This window comes from Osmerus mordax, chromosome 7, assembly GCF_038355195.1.
Source record: "Osmerus mordax isolate fOsmMor3 chromosome 7, fOsmMor3.pri, whole genome shotgun sequence".
In the NCBI taxonomy this organism is placed as follows: Eukaryota; Metazoa; Chordata; class Actinopteri; order Osmeriformes; family Osmeridae; genus Osmerus; species Osmerus mordax.
In genome coordinates, this window is record NC_090056.1 from 18,276,014 (window position 1) to 18,301,013 (window position 25,000).

General features: G+C 53.3%; 2 protein-coding genes across 2 annotated transcripts in view; one reads left to right on the forward strand and one right to left on the reverse strand.

Annotated features, from left to right (window-relative positions):
- LOC136945371 (agrin-like) overlaps positions 1-25,000 on the forward strand; it is a 79,873-nt gene that overhangs the window by 37,521 nt on the left and 17,352 nt on the right.
- LOC136946474 (agrin-like) overlaps positions 1-25,000 on the reverse strand; it is a 38,991-nt gene that overhangs the window by 340 nt on the left and 13,651 nt on the right. Inside the window, 16 exon segments of the mRNA XM_067240826.1 lie at positions 236-370; positions 2,204-2,433; positions 2,836-2,909; positions 2,911-3,052; positions 3,407-3,599; positions 4,958-5,335; positions 5,779-5,898; positions 6,704-6,818; positions 8,482-8,609; positions 11,331-11,456; positions 13,327-13,686; positions 18,702-18,807; positions 19,664-19,788; positions 21,639-21,782; positions 23,739-23,903; positions 24,109-24,225. Of these exon segments, the coding sequence (XP_067096927.1) occupies positions 236-370; positions 2,204-2,433; positions 2,836-2,909; positions 2,911-3,052; positions 3,407-3,599; positions 4,958-5,335; positions 5,779-5,898; positions 6,704-6,818; positions 8,482-8,609; positions 11,331-11,456; positions 13,327-13,686; positions 18,702-18,807; positions 19,664-19,788; positions 21,639-21,782; positions 23,739-23,903; positions 24,109-24,225 (2,658 nt within the window).

Consider the following 25,000-nt stretch of genomic DNA (forward strand, 5'->3'; position numbering starts at 1 on the left):
TGATCTTCCCCGTATCCAGGATGGAGACGAAGCGTTGCCGTGTGGAGGAGGAAGGAGGGGGCTGAGCAGGTGAACAGGAAGAGGAGAATGGATCTGCAGTACTGGGCCCTGGGCTCGTGGACGCCACGCAGAGCTTTTCTCCTCGTTAAAATGGAGCCTGGGTTCCAGACTCTCGCTGTTGAAGCTGAAACAGGAAGACGGCAGCAGGGGGCTGCTCTGTGATAGGCCGCCGTACCTTTCTCGCAGTGCGTTCCCTCGCGGCCCATTGGACAGTCGCACTTGTACCCGCCCTCCGGCTGCACCTGGCACTTGGATGATGGGTGGCACTTGTTGGGCTCGCAGGGGTCGTGGAGGTCGGCGCAGGTTGGACCTACACACACACGCACACACACAAACGAGAAACCAAATCAGCTGATTAAACCACTGAAAACCAGAAAAGAAGTCTATTCAAACTATTTTTGCACATTCTGCACAAGGAGAAGGCTGAGGATTTCCCCTGTAATAGAGGTTGTTTCCTAATAGGATTAGGAAACATCCCGACGGGCAGATTGAGCATCAGAACCTCCCAGTCTGCTGCTGTTCCTGGGGTCTGTTGATGGGGCCGGTGAGGGTGAAGATCTGCTGGTTTAGGACTGTGGTTGCATCCTGCGCCTCAACGCATCCAGCTTCAGCCGTCATTAATCTAGCACAGGCAAGACAGCCCGAGGCAAGCAGATCATCGTAATAAAACATGCCCCCCTCAGCTCAGAGGGCTCTCTCGCTCTTCCCTTCGTCCCTCTCTCTTATCCTCGCTCTTCTCTTCCTTCCTTTCCACTTTCTCCCTCTCTCGACTTCCCCTCTTTCTTCTATTCCCTTGTTCCCTCTCTAGGGCTCTCGAACATGTCTCTCGCTCTTCTGCCTGCCTGCCTCCCTCCCTCCCTTCCTCCCTCTCTCTCGCCCTGTGGCAGCCATCTTGTCTGACAGGATGAAGGAACACCTCAGATCCATGTCCTCGGGCCCGCCACCCATCTTCACACTCCCCAGTAAGGATATTTCTGCCCGACCTTTAATTGGCTACATTTGTCACTTGAGGTGTCACCGGCGTGTCTTCCTATCACAGCATCACAGAACCGTGATCTCGATTACAGCGCCAACGCCCGACCCTCCAACAGTTTGACACCGAATCACACCGGGAAACTAATTTTAGCAACGTCACCAGGTGACGCCGCAGGACGAGCGTGTGAGCTCTCCCACACCTCAATGTACTGGTCTTACAAGGCAGCGTCTGAGGGGGCATTATTCCAGCGTCATGAAAAGCTACGGCCGGAGTTGCAGAGAGCTTTTCCCTGTCCGGTCATGGGCTCCTCTCTCTGGTGTGTGTGTGTGTGTGTGTGTGTGATGTGTGATGTGCAGCCCCCCTGCTGCAGGGTGGAAACTGCAAGCCTGACTGAGCTCCGATGTTGGCTACTATTTAAAAACACTCTCTGTTTGAGTCACTCATTAGCCGGGAGCTAGTGGACTGTGACTGCAGGGAGGGAGAGAGAGAGAGAGAGAGAGAGAGAGAGAGAGAGAGAGAGAGAGAGAGAGAGAGAGAGAGAGAGAGAGAGAGAGAGAAGTGGGAGAGACAGAGTACTTGGGGTGGACTGAGGGGGGTGAGACACAAATGAGGCAGGGATAAAGAAAGAGAGGGAGGTAAAGAAAAAGGAAAGACAATTGTGTGTGTGTGAGAGAGAGAGAGAGAGAGAGAGAGAGAGAGAGAGAGAGAGAGAGAGTGAGAGAGTGAGTGAGTGAGAAAGAGGGGGAAATACAGAGAGAGAACTAAGGGCAGAGGATTCCACACTGGGTCTTAAATATTTCCTCCCCTGTACATGAACAAGCTCTTAATACAGTTTACATCAGCCCGACACAGAGAACGTGGCAGAATGGTATTGGATGGCTTATCGACCATGAACACACAGCAGCACTTAACACCACAGCACTCGCCACCATGACGAGAGCACCCGCAGAGCAACACATATTTATAGCAGCGTTTCACATTACATCTACACGGATACTGGGGAGGAAAGATGGGACTCCACAGCACTGCAACGCAACACTAAAACGACAACACTACGACGACAACACCAGCCCTAACACAAGCACAGCGACGTCAAGTGTTACCACACGGCGATCATGCACTGTGGTCTGACCAGGGGAGTGGGGAGCTGGAGGCAAGCGGGCTCACCCCAGTAGCTGTTGATGCACTTGCAGTGGAACATCTCGGCCTCGCGGACCTGGCAGGACCCGGCGTTGCGGCAGGGGTTGGGCAGACACGGGTTGTTGCCGCACTCGCCCACGGCGGTGCCGTACATGACGTCACCCCCGTTCTCCTGCAGGTTGTACAGGCGGTTGTTGACGTCCAGCATGCGCACACAGCCCACCAGACCCGTGGTCATGGAGGTCTTCTCCTTCACCCTGGACACGGAGAGGGGGGGAGGGGGAGAGGGAGAGGAAGAGGGGGAGGGAGGGAGGGAGAGGAAGAGAGGAAGAGGGAGAGGGGGAGGGAGGGAGGGAGAGGGAGAGGGGGAGGGAGGGAGGGAGAGGGAGAGGGGGAGGGAGGGAGTGAGTGAGGGAGGGAGTGAGGGAGTGAGGGAGGGAGGGAGTGAGGGAGGGAGGGGGAGGGAGGGGGGAGGGGAGATAGACACACAGAAGAAAGGGAGGTAGATAGAGGGAGAGAGTGACACACAATCACCGGTTACAAGAGCCATCATCCACACACTGCACCCTCAGCACCGACAGCACCAGCAGCACACATTCCAACAGCAGTCCGTGGCAAACCCCAGCGGTCTCATTCGGAGGTAGGCGGTGCGGCCTTACTCGTCCAGGGTGTCCTCGGGGAAGCCCCCGATGTAGAGGTCGGTGTCCAGGTTGAGGCCGTCAGTGCCGCGGGGGGCTCTGGCCCTCCACGTGAGGCTCGTTGTCCACGCTCAGCATGGCGTTGCGCCGGTTGCGGGTCACCACCAGCTGGTGCCAGCCGCCCTGCGACACAGGGACCGTGCTGGTCACCTTGGCCGTGCCCGAGCCCGTGTTGTACCTGGGGGGGGAGAAACGGCGTTTGTATCCAGTCGGGTCGGTTCATTGTTCATCTAGTTTTGTGATTTATTCTACCCCGTCTACCTTGTTTCTTTCACTCTCTAAAGCCACATTTCTCTTTGAGTCTTTATTCTGTTTGAACATTTTAAATGTCCAGAAACCCTCGACAATGAAAGAGACAAGAATCCATTTCTACTCTCTGTCTCTGCTTCACCTCACAGGCCATCACCATGAAGGCTTGTTATAACAAAACAGCCTCTGATTGGTCGACTGGGCCCTCTCACCAGGAAGCAGCATCGTTAGAAAGCTCTGACGCCCTATCAGAAGCCCTCGTGGTCGACCCCTGACCTCTCACCTCAGCTCCACCTTGCCGCCCACCAGGGACAGGCACAGGAAGTCCTTCTTGCCCTGCTGGCCGTTGTACAGCAGGATGCCTGACGGCTCCGAGCTCCGGAACTCCATGGCGATGCGGACCGTGTGATACGCCCTCATGGTGGGGAAGGCTAGGTAGGACTTCCCCCCGAAGGACGGGGTGAAGTAGTTAAACACTGAATGGAGAGAGAGGGGGGGGGAAGGAGAGAAGGAGAGAGAGAGAGGGAGGGGGAGAAGGAGAGAGAGGAAGAGAGGGAAAGAGTGAGAGAAAGAGAGAGAGAGGGGGAGATAAAGAGAGAAGGAGAGAGAAAGAGGGGGGGAGAAGGAGAGAGAGGAAGAGAGGGAAAGAGTGAGAGAAAGAGAGAAGGAGAGAGAGAGAGGGGGAGATAAAGAGAGAAGGAGAGAGAAAGAGGGGGGGGAGAGAAGGGAGAGAGAGGGAGAGAAGAAGAGAGAGAGGTAAAGAGTGAGAGAAAGAGAGGAGACAGAAAGAGAGAGGAGGAGAGAAAGAGAGAATGTGACGGGGAATGAGGAGAGAGAGAGAGAGAGAGAGAGAGAGAGAGAGAGAGAGAGAGAGAGGAGAGAGAGAGAGAGAGAGAGAGAGAGAGAGAGAGAGAGAGAGAGAGGGGACAATAATAACATCAAATGACTGAATGTTGTTTTGGGCCAGTGTGCATGTGTGTCTGTGTGTGTGTGCATTGTGTTTTGGCAGGTTCTGTCAAATTGTTTTTCCCAAAAGCAGAGAGGAAAGAGAGCCTTGTTCACACAGTGGAAGATTCTCCATTCAATCTTTCACACCGTTGTACTCACTCACTCATAAACACACACACGCAACTCACAACATACATTTGTTTCTCGCCACTCAACTATTAGCCAAACGATCATCCATTTTCCCTCGCCTCCCTCCAGCGTGTCTGTCCTCCCTTGCTGGTACGGAGAATGGAGGCTGATGAATTCCTCTCACTCTGCGTCTCTCTAATGACTTGATTGATCAATGGGCAGCTACGAGACGGTGTCTGTGCCTCCATTTAGCCACTCTGAGTCAAACGCGCACTGATTTCTACCAGCTAATCCCCATCGAAGCAATTAGTGTCAATTATCTTAAGATGCAGCTGCGTGAGGTAGTTTCTTATCCCCAAACCGCCGAGCGGGAAAACTAAAAGCAAGCTCTCCCCACGACAGCACTCAGGCTGATTTGTGGCTCTCAGTGCTGATAGCGCTGATTGGACGCCAGTGCTTTAGCTATGATTATCTCCGCGGTCTGTCACCTCTCAGGCCCCTCGCTAGGAGGGGGCAACGGAGCCGACGGCATCCACACAAACGCAGGCGGGCAATTATTCGTTATTATTATTTGTGTGTGTGAGGTCAGATCCTTTTCCTCTGTCTACTCAGCAGATCTGAGCAGCGGCCGAGTCGAGGGCCGCGATCCTGTGAGCGCAGAGCGGCCGAGTCGAGGGCCGCGATCCTGTGAGCGCAGAGCGGCCGAGTCGAGGGCCGCGATCCTGTGAGCGCAGAGCGGCCGGCGGGTCTCCCTCACCTTTCTCGCAGACGGCGCCTCCTCTGCCGGCGGGGCAGATGCAGGTGAAGTCGTCTCCGTCGTCCTCACAGGTGCCCCCGTGGAGGCAGGGGTGGGAGTGGCAGGGCTTGGTGTGGTGGGGCTCGGGCCGGGTCCGGAGCTGGGGGCTGGTGGTGGGCATGGCGGTGGTGGGCGGGGGGGCGGGGGTGGTGGTGGTACGCCGGGTGGTCGGGGGCCGGCGGGTGACGTAGGGGGGCCGGTAGGTGAAGGGAGGACGGACTGTGGTGCTGAATGAGGTGGTGGGCGTGGTCATGGTGGCGGGGGTGGGGGTGGTGGTGGGCGTGGTCATGGTTGCTGTGGTGGTGGTGGTGGTGGTAAAGTAGGGGAGGGAGGAGAGGCCTGGGGGGAGGAGGGATGGAGGTGAAGGAGGAGGGATGGAGGTGAAGGAGGAGGGGTGGAGGTGAAGGAGGAGGGAGGGAGGTGAAGGAGGAGGGGCGGAGGTGAAGGAGGAGGGAGGGAGGTGAAGGAGGAGGGGTGGAGGTGAAGGAGGAGGGATGGAGGTGAAGGAGGAGGGAGGGAGGTGAAGGAGGAGGGGTGGAGGTGAAGGAGGAGGGAGGGAGGTGAAGGAGGAGGGAGGGAGGTGAAGGAGGAGGGAGGGAGGTGAAGGAGGAGGGAGGGAGGTGAAGGAGGAGGGAGGGAGGGAAAGAGATTCAGAACGAGAGAGCATAGACTTGTTCTGTCCTTCACACAGGATACAAATATGAAATCTTATGTGGTTGAGACTCGGTTTTGATCATACAGCAAATCCATTGACATCATAAACCACAGAGGAAGAATCTCACCGTGGTTGGTGAAGCGAATATTCTCCTCCTCAGGCTTCTTCACCACGATGGACGTCTCCTTGACGATCTTCAGCTGCTTGAGCAGAGCACGCTCGGTGTCCTCCACAGAGAACCTGGTGTCTGGGCAACACACAAGACAACCTTCTCACAACACCACCCTGGGTGACCTCTCCCAGAACGCCAGCTGCAGACATGACACACAGCGCTGGAGCTTAGCTAACCCTGACCCACACAGGCGGGAGAACCGGGTCCTGCGTCCTCGTAGCGGCCCGTCTGCCGCAGAGACGCCCGCCTGACAGAACAGGACCCCCAGGGGCCTGTTGCCCTCCAGCAGGGTAGCTGTGAGGTTCACATGAATCGTTCTAGAAACATTCCCACAGATGGCCACTTTACTGGCCGTCACGGAGACGCTTTATGGCACTGTCTCCTGCGCCGATATGAAGGACGCTGAACGAAAGTCGTAAAGTGGGAGGAGGGTGCGGTGTGGAGTCTGGTATCACAGCGAAAGAGGCGCTTTGAGCAGCCTAATGATACTCTTGGGGAAAGTGAGACCAAAATGAAGTGAGCCTGGAAAATACGCTGAAAGCTGCTCACTCACTGCGAGGACTCGGGGGAGAAATGAAAACACAGGTCTCACTAGTGAGTTTGCTCAAATTGAAATACTTTACAATAGCAGCACCTCCAAAGCATTGCTGCTTTTCTAAAGAAACTGAGAGAAAATATAATATTGTACAGAGTACTTTTCTAAAGGAAGTACGGAGGAACTACAATGGAGCACGTACGGAATGTTAATGTATCAAAATTACTTTAAAAGGTCTACTGACACTTCCAATTCTAGGAAGATACTTGTGCTGTAAATAAACTGTCTGCCCAGACACAGGTCCTCCACACAGGATATGAGGTCACTGTACGCCTCTTCCTTTACCTGGGTTGAAGTGGGCCTCCACAAATGCCAGGATGGAGTTGCTGGGGGCCAGGCTGTGCACGCGAACACTCATGAAGTCCTTCTGGACATCCGACTTCCTGAACAACTCATTAAGCTGTATGAGAAAGAGAGAGGGAGGGAAGGAGGGGGAGAGAGGGAGAGAGAGACAGAGAAAGGGAGGGAGGGAGGGAGGGAGGGAGAGAGGGAGAGGGAGAGAGAGAGAGAGAGAGAGAGAGAGAGAGAGAGAGAGAGAGAGAGAGAGAGAGAGAGAGAGAAAGGGGGAGGGGGACAGAGGGAGAGGGAGAGGGAGAGGGAGAGAGAGAGAGAGAGAGAGAGAGAGAGAGAGAGAGAGAGAGAGAGAGAGAGAGAGAGAGAGAGAGAGAGAGGGGGACAAAGAGACAGAGAAAGGAGGGAGTGAGACGGAGGGATGGGGGGAGAACAAATGATGACAAATGAGTATGGTATGAAGCTCAGTAAATGAATGGGTCCAATTTTCCTGGTGTGAACTTGTGTTTTGGAGGGAATCTAGCGTGTGTCAGGGTGGAGTATTTAAATCCCATCGGGTCTGGGTGCACAAATTGACATTTAGCTGCGGCTCTGCCATAATTACATGAACATCTTCTAGGAGACTGCGGTAAATGTCAGGTTGCCATGACACAGGCCCTGGTTGGTTCTGCTTCTAATTTTCACAGTCTGTGTGTATATAAATATATATGTCTGTTTCTGTACGTGTGCGTTTCGTCCAAATGAAGTTCAGGAAGGAAGGAAAGTAGAAACTCTAACTTTCTGTTTGTGTCCAAACTAACTAAGTGTTATTTTGTCCTTCACACCCCCACACCCAGTAACTTGGGCCTGTCCGGTCAGTACCTCTACCCCAACACCAAGCCTCCCAGCAGGGAGAGATGGTAGCTACATGACCTCATTTCACTTCCACTCCAAACACATGCCTGCTGACCCACTTTGTGTCTGACTGGTCTATGTTATTGTGGGAGGTGATGGAATCGCTAAGTGGTCTTCCAGCCTGTTCAAGGTTGGAGAAAATGGGAAGAATCATGCTTAGCCTCTGCCCTTACTCCATAGGGACCCCTACTGGGGGCAGGGTGGTATAACAGGCAGAAGAATGGCTTTGTGTCCTTGTGCTGATTGCCTGAGGGCAGTGGTGGGCTCACAAGAATAAGCCAAGGTCTTTCCTGCTTTCCTCATTCCAGACATACTGACCCAGAAACCACACTGTTAAGGAGGACAGGAAGGAAAATTCAGTCTCTCACTTTCTTTTTTTCTTGTCTGTTATGACGTGCCGATGCTTGGAGGGGAAGGGTTGGGGAGGTGAGAGGGATTTTGCAGTTCCCATGCTGATATCTAGCTACACAGATGCCCCTTGCATTTTCAAAATCACACACACACACACACACACACACAGTTTGAGGCAGTAGATTAGATCCCAGCAGGAGCTAGTGACACCATTTCAACAGCTGGCAAGAGCAAGGATCACGCAAACAAACACACACACACACACATGCACGCACCCACCCACCCACGCACGCACACACAAACACACCCGTCCCCATTTCATGAGATGAAAAGGAAGACCTTGGCATGACAAATCAGTTCTTAGAGAGTCAGACCTTGACTTGAAATCCCTAACACAGATCTGTTGCACTAGAGAAGGAATAAGCGTTTCCAAGACAGGTAAGCAACAATGCCTGCTCCCGCCGTGTGCAGCCTGGACTTCGGCTCAGCGAGCTAACACACACACACACTTGGGTTGTCCTACTCACAGCGCTCTCGATGCTCCTGGCCGTCTCTCCAAACAGCTCCGACTTGGGGTCGTCCATCTCAGGGGTGTAGAAGACCTCCTGGCCCTCCACCTGGTCCAGGTGCAGGAACCCACTGAACCTCATGGTGGCTGGAGGAAGGGCAGAGCGGACCACACACACACGTTAACGATGGTTCCTGTGCCAGCGAGGTGGGTGTGCCCTGTGCGCCCTCACCCTCAGGTGCCGACAGTGACTGTTTGGGGTAGTGCCAGTCTGGGTTAGTGATGGAGAATGTGTGTGTGTGTGTGTGGTGGGGGAGAGGGGTTAGTGTGGTCACTGTTGACAGGGTGGCTCGGTGGGTGTGGCCGTGAGGGTTAGGGTCTGCAGTGGAGGTGGAAGCAGTGGATTGTGGGATATGCGGAAAAAGGAGTGGCAGTAGAAAAAGAGGAGGAAGAAGGGAGGAGGAGAAGGAGAGGAGGAGGAATGGACTGGGATTTACCAGACCGAGAATCGTCCCAAGAGTTGGCCGAGGCATGGAAGACTGAGCAAAGAGACATCAGGTTAGACAGCACACACACACATACACACACACACACACACACACAAACAACAAGCCAGAGTGAAACACAACAAAAAGTTCTTCAAAATAACCCCCAATGCCTGGACACAAGTCCACTTTGACCTTGAAGAGGCCCGTCTCGATGTCGAACATCCATCAGCTCCACATGGCTTTGTGTGATTACTCCAGCTACAGTCGGCCGGGGCGAGGGAGAGAGAGAGAGAATGCAATAAAGAAGAGGGAAGACGAGGGGAGAGAGAGAGGAGGAGAGACGCTGATGCCCAGGTTTCACGCTGCTCGTAATCAGCTGAACAAATTGCCCCAATCAATCACGGCGGCGGCTGAGCTTGAGCTTGCCTGAGAAAGGGGAGAGCACTTGTATGATTATCATGAAAGATAGCCGTAATTGTCCCCTAATGTCACCAAACCGCATACTGACTGACAAAGTCTGGTTCAAATTCGACGATAAAGGACAATGTCGGGCCTCTCCTTCCACGGCCGACACACATCGATTCAGATCTGATGGGGCTATAAAAATAGAAGTAAACGAGGGGGGGTTTGGATGCAGAGAGAGAGAGAGAGAGAGAGAGAGAGAGAGAGAGAGAGAGAGACAGACAGAGAGAGAGACAGACAGAGAGAGAGACAGACAGAGACAGAGACAGAGAGAGAGACAGAGAGAGAGAGAGACAGAGAGAGAGACAGACAGACAGAGAGAGAGACAGAGAGAGAGACAGAGAGAGAGAGAGAGAGACAGAGAGAGAGAGAGAGAGAGAGAGAGAGAGAGAGAGAGAGAGAGAGAGAGAGAGAGATGGATCAGACTCCTGATCTGGAGTGAAGATAAAAAGGCAGGAGAAAGGGGCTTTACGATCCCAGCTGTGACACAGGACAAGAGATAGGAGGCGCTAGACTTTCAGGTCCCCCATGGCAGGCTCTCTTATCTCTGTTTCGGTTGCATAAGGAAGAGTTTACAGATGCTTTGTTAAGGCCCGCCATTAACTTTCACTTGAAAGGCCGTCTGCTATTTTCGCTCAGCCCATGTGCATATCATTACTTCGCTTGAATGCTTTTCATGACGCCAAAAGCCTTCAGGGTTTCTCAGAAGTGGGATAACTTTTCTTTCGCAGTCCCTGTTTTCTTTTAGTCGTCGGAGCTGTCTGCAGTTTTCAAACAGCCTTCCGTCACTCGTTGAAACAGGGCTTGGATGAAGGTTGTCATCAAAGCTAGGCCCGGGAATTAGCCCGGCCTCCTGAGAGAAACTCTGACATATTGTCAATAAAATGCAAGATACAAATGAGGCTGCTCCTGTAGCTGTTCTGCTGTGCGAGTGCGTTGTCATTTCCATTCTAATGAATGTAATATCATCTAACTCTTTCCCGAGAGAAATAGAGCTCGCTATCGATTATCACGGCAGACGGTTTATTGGTAACACTTCAGTCGAATGAGGTATCGACCGCTGATGTCACAACGTCGTTGTTAGCGTTGTCAAGCCGACATAAACATTTGTGGACATTCGTTGATCTGTTGCATCTAGTCCAGGTTATAAATCTATTTAGAAAGGATTATTACCAAATGTCGTAAATTACTATGAAAAGTATGAGATGTGGCTGTTATGCCCTTTTTCTATTGTTGACATCAGCAAATAGGCTATTTTTTATACCGTTTATGGGTTGATTTTTGTTTTGTTTATCTTGTTTTAGAGTTCTTGTTTTATAGTTCAGCATGGAGGGAAAGAGGGATGAAAAGGTCAGAGGTGACCTCGGGGTCCCTGGTGCATTGTGGGGAATTGAGTCCTGTATGGACCTGACTGTCCTCCTGCAGCGTGTAGAGCTCACGCACGGCTGAATCCCTCCACTACAGAGACAACGCAATTTGTGTTCACAGGCCGATCCTGTGCTAGTCACGACCGAGCACGCTCCCAGACAAACGGAGGGGGGAGGGGGGGGGGGAGGGGGGAGAGAGGGAGGGCGTCTGTCCTGGTACGACTCTCTGGTCTGCTATACACAGAGGCAGATTGGATTGCTCAGCCATAGAGGACGAGGGAGATGGGAGAGGAGCTACAAGAGGAGGAGGCGCAAGTCAACAACGACCTGCGCTATTATCTTTTCCAATTCTGACGGGAGGTGAGGAGAAAACTAGAAAGGAAATAAGAAAGAAAATGTTGATGGCAGATAGAGCAGAGCACTTCGAGCAGAGATAGAAGTCGAAAGAGAGAGTCGAGGAGGTAGCTGTAGAGAAAAGGGTGAGGAAAAACAATAAGGCGTACAATTGGGGTGCAGGTAGAAGAGGGGGGGGGGGGTATTTGTGGACTCACAGGGGCAGTTGGCACCCTCGGGGGTGCTGGAGGCAGTCTTGCCGTCGGGGCAGCAACCGAAGGGGGTGTTGTCACACGACGAGCGGTCCTCCGCTGTAGGGATGGTGGTGGCGGCAGCAATGGGATCTGGAGGAGAGGGGTGCGGAAAAGGCCACATTAGACTACATGAGGCTTCATATAGGCTACGTAAGGCTTCATAAGGATTTGTACAGCTGCATATGGCTTTGTATAGGCTACATAAGGCTTTGCAAGGCTTCATGAGGCTTTGCAAGGCTTCATAAGGATTTGTAAATATTTGCTATGCCGTAAAAAGGGTTTATTAGGATTCGTAAAGCTACGTATGGATTTGCAAAGCTTCACAAGGCTTTGTGAGGCTACCTACAAATAGGTAACAGGCCTTCATGTGGAGCTTATCTATGCGGCATTGGACAGATCACATGGAAGCACACTGATGTACCACAAAGCACTGTGATGAGGACGGGAAAGAACCACAGAAGAAGCTAATCTCCAGCGCTGATTGGCTGATTGTTATCGGGCAGATTTTCCCACAAAATTGCCCTTGCTTTGCCCTTCATTTATATCTGGGAATTGTTGTTATTTCCACAGGCATAAAAGTGGTTATGGTGTGAGTACATGGGGGTAATCGCTTAAGCCTGCTCTCTCTTATGGGATAGCTCCTCTGAGGAGCGCTTTATGGGCTCCGGAGATTAGAAATGATCGCTGGGCAAATAACTTGGGCCAGCTAAATAATGTCGTAAAGACGTCAGAGGGGCGGTTGTTCTTCAAGGACTCTCTGCCCATGAACCAGACCTAGCCTGGGGAGGAGAAACGACTTTGGGGACGGGGGGTGAAGATGGAAGAATGGAAGGAGGGAGGGGATGGAGGGATAGGAGCGCTCGGGTTTTACAGGGCATCTGTTGGCCCCTGCTCTGCAGATTTACTGGCTGGAAAGGGGAGTTTGGGGGGAGGGAGGGAAGGGGTTCTGTCACAGCTCAGGGACCCTGTATTGGTCCGCAGGGAGCCATGGACCGTCACACACACAACTTCAACCATCCGCACACACACACACAACATCAAACCATCTCCGCTTACACACACACAACACAAACATACACACACAACATCCAACCATCTCTGCTTACACACACACACACACACACACACACACACTCCTCATGAGACACCAGGTCTCCTTGGCAGACGGGACACGCGCCTCGCGTCAGAAAGCGCTCCGGTCGGCTGGTGACAAGAGAATAAATCTGAGAGAGGAAGCTGGCGAGAGAGGAAACACAGGACGTCTATTCCATCAATCCTGGAGCTCCAGAGCAAGCTGTTGGCCAACTGAGGGGTCACACCGCTCAGGAATGTGTGTGTGTGTGTTGGGGGGGGGGGGTAGCGTGATTGAAAAAGGCTTGTCTGTATTGACTGTGGAGCAGTGGTAGAGGTGCTGGACCGCGGGGCCATGACAGTGGGATTGCAACCCGAGAAGTCCAGTTCATGTGTAACTACAGATTACAGGGTGTGCGAGATCCACCTGTCAAGTCGGTCAGCTCAGGCTTGGAAAGAAGCCCGGACGTCAAAAAAAAAAAAAAACAGTTCTTGTGTCGTGCTCATCTCATGCAGAAAGTGTTCTCAGAAGCCATTCTCTGTTTTTCCCCCCATTTGTTCTGAGCGAGCTGTTGTTGCGAGTTCTTAACCATGTATAACATTGACATGCGTTGTACCTGAAAGGGAATGACAGTTGAAACAGCTCTGACAGAAACCACTCAAACAAAGCTAACCTTCTACCCTAGCTAGCAGATGACATGTTTCAATGTGTTATGGCATAGCAATGACACATATCCAACAACGAGGCCAAGCCAGGCCAAGCCAGGTCAGGTCACCACCCCTCCCCCTCCTCCACCACCACCCACCCTCCCTCCCTCTCTGACCTCACGCTGACCTCGCCCAGCCCCAGATGCATTATGGGTAATGAAGTGAAAGAGCTCCAATTTACCAACTGGCTCCTCTCCGCTGGCCTCGGCCACGGCGCTACCCTCCTCCTCCTCCTCCTCCTCCGTCTGGTCGTCTCCGCTGGGCTCCCCGCTCCCAGAGTCCTCGAAGGCGATGGAGGAGCTGGTGCTGGTGTGGCTGGGCAGGCGGGGCGGGGTGGCGTGGGGTGGCTGGTGGTGGTGGTGGGTGGTGGTGGTGGCGGGGCGGTTGGTGGGGGTGCTCTCTGGGGCTCTGGTGGGCGGCAGGGCCTCCACGTAGGGGGCCGGGGGGGACTTGACTTTGGGGGTGGAGGGGGTGGTGACGGCTTTGAGGGGTGGGGTGGCGGGGGGGAGGGGGTTGGGCCTTCCCAGCTCGGAGATGGTTTCTGGGGACAGGGGGAGGAAGCAATGGATGATGGGTAAGCAAAGATGGAAATGCTTTTAATCTCTCTACGTTTCACATCTGTTCGGTTGTACCTTTTTGTTCTGTTGAAATGTAACAGCACCAGCTTGCATATCCTATACACTACCTGCTAGATCCACACATGCCGGTACATTTCATGGACAGTTACTGTACGAGATATACAGAAGAGTTACCCTGCAATGCAGTTGCATATGAGGTACTGTATATGATTGAGAAAAGAGTTAAATAGCTCTGCGGTTGCAATGCGTTTCACTTGAGCTGTGTGTGTGTGTCAGTGGGTATGAATTATATATCCATATTCAAATGTTGCCCTCCTGTAGGGAAGCTTTAATCACAGACAGCCAGGGCCTCTGGTGATGAATGATTGATATAAATAGGGCAAAAAAGCAGGGTTTAACTCTGGCTTCAAAGACAGCAGACTCTTCTCGGAGCTCACAAGCATCCGTCAATGCCTGCGCTGCAGCCTTGTCAACACGCACACACACGCTTCCAAGAGACAGTCCCCAAACCGTCGCGGGATAGGTACCAGCGTTCTGCATACACTGACATTAACCAAACACCAGCAGTGGTGTAAGGGACAGGCTCCGTGTGCTGGGAGGGGTAACTAGGACAGGGGCTCATGGAGGGAGAGGAGAGAGAGGAGAGAGAGGACGAAGGGGGGGTAGAGAGAAGGGAGAAGCGGGAGAGGCGGTGGAAGAGGGAGAGGAGCTGGAGAAGGTAGAGAGGAGGGAGAACAGAGAGAGGGGGAGAAGGGAGAGGGGGAGGTAGGAGAGGGACAGGGAGGGAGAGAAAGGAAGAGAGGGAGGGGAGAGAGGAGGTAGGAGAGGGAGAAGAGGAAGAGGAGGTAGGGGAGAGGGAGAAGAAGAAGAGGGAGAGGGAGGGAGGGAAAGGAGGTGGAGAGCAGACAGCACGTAACACCACTCCTCAGTTGGAGCACAGCCAAGCAGCCGTGACGGATTCTGTCGCTTCGGCTTCTCCACGTCCCTCGTGTGTGTTTGTCTGAGCGAGGGTGTGTGTGTTTGTCTGAGCGAGAGTGTGTGTGTTTCTCTGAGCGAGGGTGTGTGTGTTTCTCTGAGCGAGGGTGTGTGTGTTTCTCTGAGCGAGGGTGTGTGTGTTTGTCTGAGCGAGGGTGTGTGTGTCCGAGTGACTGTGAGTTTGTGAGACTTTGTGTTAATGAGTGGAGGGAGTGTGTTTGTGAGTACACGAGTGCATGTTTGTGTGGTGTGTACGTTTGTCACAGTATGTATGTGTGTGTGTGTGGGGGGGGAGAAGTGACATATACTGTGTATATTTCTGTCATTTAGAATTCAGCAAAAATTATGTGTAGGATTTAATTGCACGCTGTAATCTCCTATTTGATCGGCAATTACGCTGTGAGGTGTGAAATGTGATACCTTGACGAGCTGCTTGGTATAATCAGGCACCCCCACTATCTCCCTCCCGACAAAGCTGTGGAGGGGGAGACGGGGGAGAGAGCTACAGTATTGTAGCTTAGCCTGGGAGAGAGAGCTACAGTATTGTAGCTTAGCCTGGGAGAGAGAGCTACAGTATTGTAGCTTTGCCTGGGAGAGAGCTGTAGTATTGTAGCTTACCCTGGAGAGAGAGCTACAGTATTGTAGCTTACCCTGGGAGAGAGAGCTACAGTATTGTAGCTTAGCCTGGGAGAGAGAGCTACAGTATTGTAGCTAAGCCTGGGAGAGAGAGCTACAGTATTGTAGCTTAGCCCTGGAGAGAGAGCTACAGTATTGTAGCTTACCCCTGGAGAGAGAGCTACAGTATTGTAGCTTACCCTGGGAGAGAGAGCTACAGTATTGTAGCTAAGCCTGGGAGAGAGAGCTACAGTATTGTAGCTTACCCCTGGAGAGAGAGCTACAGTATTGTAGCTTACCCTGGGAGAGAGAGCTACAGTATTGTAGCTTACCCCTGGAGAGAGAGCTACAGTATTGTAGCTTACCCTGGGAGAGAGAGCTACAGTATTGTAGCTTCCCCAGAGTAGAGATAGCTACGGTGTGATAGCTTAGCCAGAGGGAGATAAAGCGAGCCAAGTGCAACAGCAGCGATGCTATCACCCTGAGCGGTGGCACACTTTTGCTTTTTCCTCATGGCTACACCTGTCACTCAGGTGCCAAGCCTTGCGTTGGCGCTGAGGGAGGAGGGGGGGTCTGGGTAGGAGAGGCCATGCTGAGCCCCAAGCTCCAAAACTAATGAGAAGGGGGGGATGGGTGGGGGAGACAGGGAAAGACAACAGTCCACAGTGGAGGCTTCCCTTAATCAAGTTTAACGGTCCATTTGCGTTTTGTTTTTTTGCGGCTTTTCTCGCTGTTCGTTAATACTGGCGGGCCAGAAAAAAATCTTTGTCATCTCGGCCCGTCTCAGCTGCAGTTATCTTTGAAAGGCGGTTATTAAGATTGTTTGCCGTGTCGGTGGCCTCGTTCAGTGGGGAGGAGGAATACGATACTGGAGGGTGGGAGGGACGGGGGGGGGGGACGGGGGGAGAGGAGAGGAGGGATAGAGAGGAGGATAGGGAACAGGAAGGCTGAGAAAACAAGCGAATGGAGTCTAGGAGTAAGTATGAAGGAGAAATGGGCTCATGAGGACTGAGAGACAAGGACAGAAAAGGAGAAATACGTAGCTAGCGTTCAGACAGCAGGCTGATGATGCCATATGCTGGCGTTCCCTGCCAACTGCCACAACCCTACAGGTGACGATGCCATATGGGGAGAGGCAGCCGATTGCCGACTTCTGGATTCTTCCGGTGCCAGAAGTTTCTCGTTTGCTCAAACGTTTTACCGGGTCGTACTGCTCAGGCTTGGATGGGCTCTCCCCAGATCGCTTCATCAGCGGCTGAGGAGGTTCAGCAGCTCTGTCTCTGGGATCCACCAAACCGTTTCCCTGGCAGAGAGCCTTCTGGGAGTTCTGGTGGGTTTCTCAGCAGCGTCGCTATTTGGTGCAGCTTCATCTGCACATCTTAATAGTCCTGTAAACGTTGGCTGAGTTCCAGCAATGGGCTGGGAGGTGATGTGCCAGACCTGCTTGACATCAAACAAGCTTGCGTTATCCTGGCAGGTTAGAGTTGGAGTAGGAGCAGATCAATATTTGTTCACATCAGCCATTAAGCAACAGTCATTGTGGGAAAACACAGAAGAGAGAATCTTTAGTCGGCCGCATTTGCCTTTAGCGTGGCGGGCGTTCGAGCGAGCGTCGAGTGTGATCTGCGGGAGGGCTCGGGGCGGAGGTGTGTGTTGGAAGCTGAGGTGATGCTAATTCGCACCCAGTCACACGTGAAATGAGCTCGTGATCCAGCCCCCAACTTGGGGTCGTGGGAGGAGACATTCCCCATGGCGCCACCTCATGTGGGGAAAGAAATAAAAGAACCTCTTTGCCGCGTGGCGAGGGTCCAGTCTGGCGTTTCCCCCTCAGGTTCGGTCGGAGACAGTGGGCCCTGAGAGAACTCCTTCTGCTCTTCCATACAAAAGGAAAATTAGGTACCGAATTACACACAGCCCACGTCTTTATCGCCAGGCAACAGAGGGAACTGGGGAAGTGGATCTGAGTTCTCATTTTGCCCGTGACCCACGGCAATGAATCTGTAATCAGCACATGCTCAGCCCTCGTGTAAGTGCTGTGTTTTGTTGGAGAGAAAATTAGGCTACTGCCAAAGTACCTGCAGGTGCACCCGAAAAAACCGACCCGCAAGAGTGTCGGTTGTTGCGCTGGTGAATGTGACCTACTTTAGGTCAGACAAACCGCTCTGGCACGGCCGGCGGCCGAGCAAGAGGACAAATCGCTTTCTTTTCGCGTCGCTAGACTGATCGACGTGCGCTAAGCGACCAGGTGAGGAAGTGCTTTTCCCTCCCAAAATCGGAGGCACCTGGCACTGGCTGGCGGCCAGGAGCTCCCAGCTGGCAGCGGCCACCCTCTCCCTCCAGCGCTGCTGGCCTCGCTGCCTCCCCAGCAGGCCCGCGGCGCCTCGCGCTGGCGCCCGCCTCCACAGCTCCTTCTTACATGAAAGCCACGGCCTTGGCCCCGTCCCAGCCCACGCTGCTCCGCTCCACCCCAGAGTGGCTCGTTCAGAGGGGGCGAAGCAGGGGGCTGAGGATGGCCAAACCAGGTAGCCATGGGCCTTTTTGTGTTCTCCACACCAAAGCATCCACTCCCCCCCCCCCTACCCTCCCCCACACCCCTTCATCCCAAACAGAACAGTGGTGCGCTCCAGAAAGCTAAAAGCTAGCGACAGGATTCTCCCCAGAGAGAGTTTGGAGCTAAACCCCACTAATCCTCCCAGCGGTGTAGGAACTCAAACAGGGAAATGTCACCCCTTTCCACAGGGATGCCATAGCTCAGGTTCGAGCCAAACTGCAGGTCTCTATCTACAGGGAAGCATCTGTCAGCCCCTGTCTGTCTACCAACATCCACTCCCCTATCCTCTCTTTATCCTCCCTCCTCTCTCCTGTTTCCTCCTCCCCTCCCTCCTGTATGAGGCAGTCCCTGTATGCGCTCACTGGGAGTCAGATGCCAGAGCAAATGTTTGCTCTTCATTAACTAGTGGCTACAGGTGACACCCTCAACCAGTTCACAGCACATGTCAACCGTCCACCAGCGGAATAGAGTATCGGAAATATTTCCTTGGAAGAATACTTTGTCTGTTTATATACAGGTTATTTATCTATTTTGACGACACACTGTAGGCACCATTTTAGGTGTTTTCGTTTCACTTTGCTATGGGTGCGAAATAAATACGGAAAGCGAGAGAAAGTGATAGAAGGATAGCCAAAAACAGGGAGAGAGAGAAACCAAAGAAAATCAGAGTGCGAGAGAGAGAGACCATACAGGAGACAGAGAGAGAGAGTTGCTAGGAGAGAGGAGAGATATCGAAGTGGTGATACCCCGGTGGCCCTATTCATTATCTTTTGATAGGGGCCGACAACAGCAGTTGGACATCCCAGGAATGATGCATGAAGGCTGGCTGGGCCTCACCTGTGCACTGGCCATGGTAGTCCACACTGATGTGCTTGTCCTGCCTACAGGCAATGGTCCTCAGCTGGCAGTGGTCCGCATAGGTCACTCCATCAGACCCACACACCTGCTCCAAAGAGGGGGGGAGGGAGGGAGGCGGGGAGGGAGGGAGGGAGGCGGGGAGGGAGGGAGGGAGGCGGGGAGATGGAGAGATAAACACAAACACATCACCTCTATTGCTTCTGTTCTTCCCAATACCTGCCGCTCAGTACAAACTTGACTTGGTCTTTGTTCATATATCTAGCACTTCAACATTAAAATATATTTTCCCAGCAAGTCCTGACCGGCTGCTGGGCTTTAGCTGAACTAAGGGCAGGCCTGGACAAGGGGCAGTTGCTATGGAGACGTCACGCCCAGCTCAGCACTCTCGTCCTGCTGGCAATCTGTCTTTGTTGTTGTGACAGTTGAATCTATCTGAATCTGTTGGCCTTCCTAACCTTTCCATGTCTCCAGTACTCCCTTCATAATGTGGCGGAAGTTTTCCTCCGCCTATTCAATTCAGACAAAAGGTAATTCCAGGAGACAACAGGATGTTTTTAGAATCACAATATATTATGTCTTCATTATGCTTGCAAGGAGAGAGATGGCCTACTCATAAACCAAGTCTCTGAAGCACAGTCTATCAATAATATTTCCATGACAGTACTGTTTCTGACTGGGAGTCAGGTGGCTGAGCGGTGAGGGAATCGGGCTAGTAATCCGAAGGTTGCCAGTTCGATTCCCGGTCATGCCAACTGACGTTGTGTCCTTGGGCAAGGCACTTCACCCTACTTGCCTCGGGGGAATGTCCCTGTACTTACTGTGAGTCGCTCTGGATAAGAGCGTCTGCTAAATGACTAAATGTAAATGTTTCTGTATATCCTGCTATTAAACTGCACTTGGAGCCTTGAGTGATCACAGGACGGCAGAGGCTGGATCCTCACCTTGGTCTTGTTCTTCTCGTCACAGTCAGGGGAGGGACATTCACAGTGGGCCTGGTTGTTGACCTCCACACAAGAGGCACCGAACTTGCAGTCCAGCTCTTTACAGGAGGTTGGGACGTGAGAGCCTGAGACAGGGAGCAGACGAACGAGTCTGAGGTCCAGGTAATGAACACACTCCCACACTCTCCTGCTACCCCACACTCTCCTGCTACCCCACACTCTCCTGCTACAGCACACTCTCCTGCTACCCCACACTCTCCTGCTACCCCACACTCTCCTGCTACCCCACACTCTCCTGCTACAGCACACTCTCCTGCTACCCCACACTCTCCTGCTACCCCACACTCTCCTGCTACCCCAAACTCTCCTGCTACCCCACACTCTCCTGCTACCCCACACTCTCCTGCTACCCCACACTCTCCTGCTACAGCACAGGCGCATGGACATTCATCTAGATCGCACCAGAAACATTCATGGAATACCAGTTCACAGCTATCGTCAATGCGAAGCCCAAGTGGATTCATTATTCCATATTATCCCACAGTGCTGTGTGATGTTGTTATGCATTCTTTCTAAACCACAGTTTTCTCGTGGCCATTTTTAAAAAGGGGCATTTGATCTCAAGCCATGTTTTTCTTCTTTTCCCTGGCAAGATGTCTGAGCACTGATCTCTCCCCCAAAAGTTCTCCTCCAAAACCCTATTTGAAGCCTTTACGCTCAATGCCATCGGATTGCATCAGCACGCTCGGGACACAAATCCTACCCACAATGCCCCAGGCCCCCGAGTGTGGACTCTGTTCGTGTTGACATCACAGCTTGCTCCCGCCCCCCCCCCCCCCCCCCCCTCCCCACGGCCTCCTTTCATCTGTGTGTGCCGGCCTGACCCCCTGCTGGGCTGGGACTATCGACTTCATTAAGCACTTGACTTCCTGTCGATAGCGACGCGTGGGTCTTAATGAGACGCAGTGACGTGGCCACAGTGAGGGCTGTCCCCCGCCTCCGCCGTCCCCACGTGTCGGGGGGTCGGCTTGGCGTCATTCGTTTACTCAATTAAATCATTAAAAGGAACGTTATCTAGTAGCAGAGGAACTAAGCTGATAGAAGCATTTGCCTGCTGTATGCAAATATTATTCAAATAAATAAGCACTTAGCATTGTTGTTTTGGAATGAATCAATATTAGAAAACCTGTACATCAGCTGTCACTGGGGTTGTTAACAGTACTGGAAACAGGTGGCTGTGGAATTAATACACTGTGGGCTGTCTCCTGCCTTGATCATAGGAAATGACAACGGTGAAATGTGAGAAGAGAGATTGAGACAGAGAGAGACAGTGCGACAAAGACAGAGAGACAGAGAGAGAGAGGGAGACAGAGAGAAAGAGAGAGATGGAGAGAGAGAGAGGTCTGGATACAGAGAGACCTGGATACAGACAGAGAGAGAGACCTGGACAGACAGAGAGACCTGGACAGACAGAGAGACCTGGACAGACAGAGAGACCTGGACAGACAGAGAGAGAGACCTGGACAGACAGAGAGAGAGAGACCTGGACAGACAGAGAGACCTGGACAGACAGAGAGACCTGGACAGACAGAGAGAGAGACCTGGACAGACAGAGAGAGAGACCTGGACAGACAGAGAGAGAGACCTGGACAGACAGAGAGAGAGACCTGGAAAGACAGAGAGAGAGAGACCTGGACAGACAGAGAGACCTGGACAGACAGAGAGAGAGAGACCTGGACAGACAGAGAGAGAGACCTGGGCAGACAGAGAGAGAGACCTGGACAGACAGAGAGAGAGACCTGGAAAGACAGAGAGAGAGAGACCTGGACAGACAGAGAGACCTGGACAGACAGAGAGAGAGAGACCTGGACAGACAGAGAGAGAGACCTGGACAGACAGAGAGAGAGACCTGGGCAGACAGAGAGCCCTGTGGCGTGGTGAGGCAGCAGACTGCAGCGAGGAGGAGGGTCTCTACCTTTGTCACAGCCGCTCATGCCCATCCTGCTGCCGTCAGGGCACACGTTGCACTTCATCCCCTTCACTCCCGCCTTGCAGGAGCACAGGCCAGACATCTGCTCACAGTCATCTCTCACCGAGCCCACCGAGTCACAGTTACATGCTGCAGGAGAGCAGGGAGGGAGAGAGAGGGGGAGAGGAGGGGAGGGGGAGGGAGGGAGGGGAGGGAGAGAGGATGAGGGAGGGAGGGAGGGAGAGAGAGGGGGAGAGGAGGGGAGGGGGAGGGAGGGGAGGGAGAGAGGATGAGGGAGGGAGGGAGGGAGAGAGAGGGGGAGAGGGAGTGGAGGGAGAGAGGATGAGGGAGGGAGAGAGAATGAGGGAGGGAGCGAGAGAGGGAGCGAGAGAGGGAGTGAGAGAGGGAGGGAGGGAGTGGAGGGAGAGAGAATGAGGTAGGGAGGGGAGGGAGGGACAGAGGAGGGGAGAGAAAGAGAGAGGGAGGGAGGGACAGAGGAGGGGAGAGAAAGAGAGAGGGAGGGAGGGACAGAGGAGGGGAGAGAAAGAGAGAGGGAGGGAGAGGGAGGTGACGAGGAGAGGGAGAGAGGGTGAGGGAGGGAGGGAGCGAAGGAGCGAGCGAGAGGGTGTGTGGGAGGGAAAGGAGAGAAAGAGGGATGGAGGAAGGGGGGTATATGAATAATAATAATAATAATAAGATGGAGAGAATGGAAGGGAAGAACGATAGAGAGATGCAGAGAAAGATACATTTTTAAGTGCTTGGTATACAGTATATTACATTCATCTCAATCTAAGATAATGGTTACCATTATCTGTTTCACATTTAAATTAGTACAGAATCTCTTTATACATCTCTCGCTCGTACACACACACACACACAGACCGACACACACACACACACACACACAGCCTCTGATATGAGCCCTTAGTTGGTGCAGCTCTGTGTGTGTTTCAGAGGCAGAACCAGGGGTGAGAGCAGGGTCAGAGAGGAGCCAGACAACCCAAAGGGGAACAACGAGGTGAGAGAGAGAGAGGGAGGGATAGAGAGGGAGACAGGTAGAGGGAGGGAGAGAGAGAGAGAGGGATAGAGAGGGAGACAGGTAGAGGGAGGGAGAGGGAGAGAGAGAGAGGGATAGAGAGGTAGAGAGGTAGAGTGAGGGAGAGGGAGATAGAGAGGTAGAGGGAGGAAGAGGGAGAGAGAGGGAGGGAGAGGGAGAGGGAGAGGGAGAGGGAGAGGGAGAGAGAGAGAGAGGGAGAGGGAGGGAGGGAGAGAGAGGGAGAGAGGGAGGGATAGAGAGAGAGAGAGAGAGAGAGAGAGAGGGAGGTAGAGGGAGGGAGAGAGGTAGAGGGAGGGAGAGAGAGAGAGAGGGAGAGCTAGAGATATAGAGAAAGGGAGAGGCTCGAGAATCTCAGATGAACCCCGAGGCCTCCCAGAGAGAAACATCAACCCCATCATGTTCCTGGAATCAATGCCGGGTATTTGTTTTCCCCCACCGCTGAACTTTGTACCGATGTGTGTGCTGTTTGCTTGTCTGTGGATAAAGCTTGTAGGTCAGACCGCGGTGGAGCTTGACGCAGAGCCTGGCTGCTGACTGGAAAGGCTCAGGATTCTGGACCATATGTGCCAAGTCTCCTTCTGCAGCAGGGTAATAGTGAGGGCTGCTTGCACACTACAAACCAGAGCTACTGACCTCCCTCAGCCTCCCCGACCTCCCTCAGCCTCCCCGACCTCCCTCAGCCTCCCTTGACCTCCCTCAGCCTCCCCCGACCTCCCTCAGCCTCCCCCGACCTCCCTCAGCCTCCCCGACCTCCCTCGGCATGAATATAAAGACTCAATCTGAGCTCGGTACGCTTGCAACAGACCGGAGGACCTTTTACCTGATGTGGTGGGAGGTTTGCACAAACAGGCATGAACCTTCTGCATCATTTCAGTCCAAACTGACGATTATTTTGATGTTTTGATGATGATCCTTAACTCCGGCTGGTATGTCATTTTTAACTAAAAACAGTTTGAGTTTCCGTGGATGTGAAAGTAGGGAGGGGACGTAGAGAGGGGGGGGGGGAGAGGATGAAGAGAGGAGGAAGAGAGGAGGAGTAAATCTCTTACGCGTGCAGCCGCTCATGTTCTCCGTGACGATGCCCCGGAAGTTCCAGAAGCCGGGCTCGCAGCGGTCGCACTTGTGCCCCCCGACCCCGGGCTTGCAGGAGCACTGGCCGCTGGCCAGGTCACACGTCCCCTTGTAGGAACCGTGGGTGTTGCACTGACACGTGCCTGAGAGGAACACAATATCACCACACAGACACACACAGACACACACACACCAGACAGACACAGACATGAACAAACAGTCAAACTTTAAACAGCAGTGTTCATCCACCTGCACCGTCCTTGCTGGACGCTAAATTCAAAACAAACCTGCATTTTCCCCGAACGTGGAGTCAAGTCAGAGGCCGAACCGCCCCGAAGAGACACTCACTGGGACAGCCGGCCAAGCCCACGCCGAGAGCGGTAGTCTGGTTGTCGTTGCAGCAGCCATAAACCGTCTCACTGCAGTGCTGCAGCTCCAGCGCTGGGGGCGGTGTGCCGGGCAGGGCTGGGGGGACCAGGCCACAAGACCAGGGCGACAGGGAGAAAGGAGGGGGGGGGGGGGGGGGGGAGGGAACACGCAGAGTGAGTGATTTGGGAAATGTCTGTTTAGATGACACAATCTCCAAACAACATGCAACTTCCCAGGGAACAATGCAACGTGCTGGAGGGGTTGAGGGTGGAGAGGCTGGCAGCTGGCGTCTAGATAATTCCACTCCAGTCGCCTCAGAATGAGAGGTGGGGGGGGAGGGTGGGTGAGGATGGGGGGACACAGATGAGATTGCCTCCAGTGAAAACACACAATGATGCCTCTGGTGGATTTGTAACATCTGACATTTGCAACATTCTAGGTGGTCTGTTCTCTTCATTTTATTCTACAGCGTGACTGTGGGGAGAGGCGAGGCAACTGCCGCATCCTCCCACTTTCTTGTTCTGAGGGTGAACGTGACGGACGCTGCCAGTCTGTGTTTGGATGTGTATAGTTATGTCCAAGTGAGCGAGGTGTGTAGAAGCCCACCTCCAACACAGCAGGAACAGCAGAGCACAGAGCAGCTCTGTGGGGCCAGACAGGAGAGAGGGACAAGGCCCCTCCTCGTCCCTCTCTCCTGGACGAGGGGGTGAGGGAGGAGGTGCAAAATGGCCGCCAGAGGAGGAGAGGAGAGGCAGATTCTCTGATCGTTCCTCCTCCTTCCATCTCGCTCTTTCTATTTCTCCCTCTCTACCTCCATCTCTCTCTCTATTTCTCCCTCTCTACCTCCATCTCTCTCTCTCTCTCTCTCTCT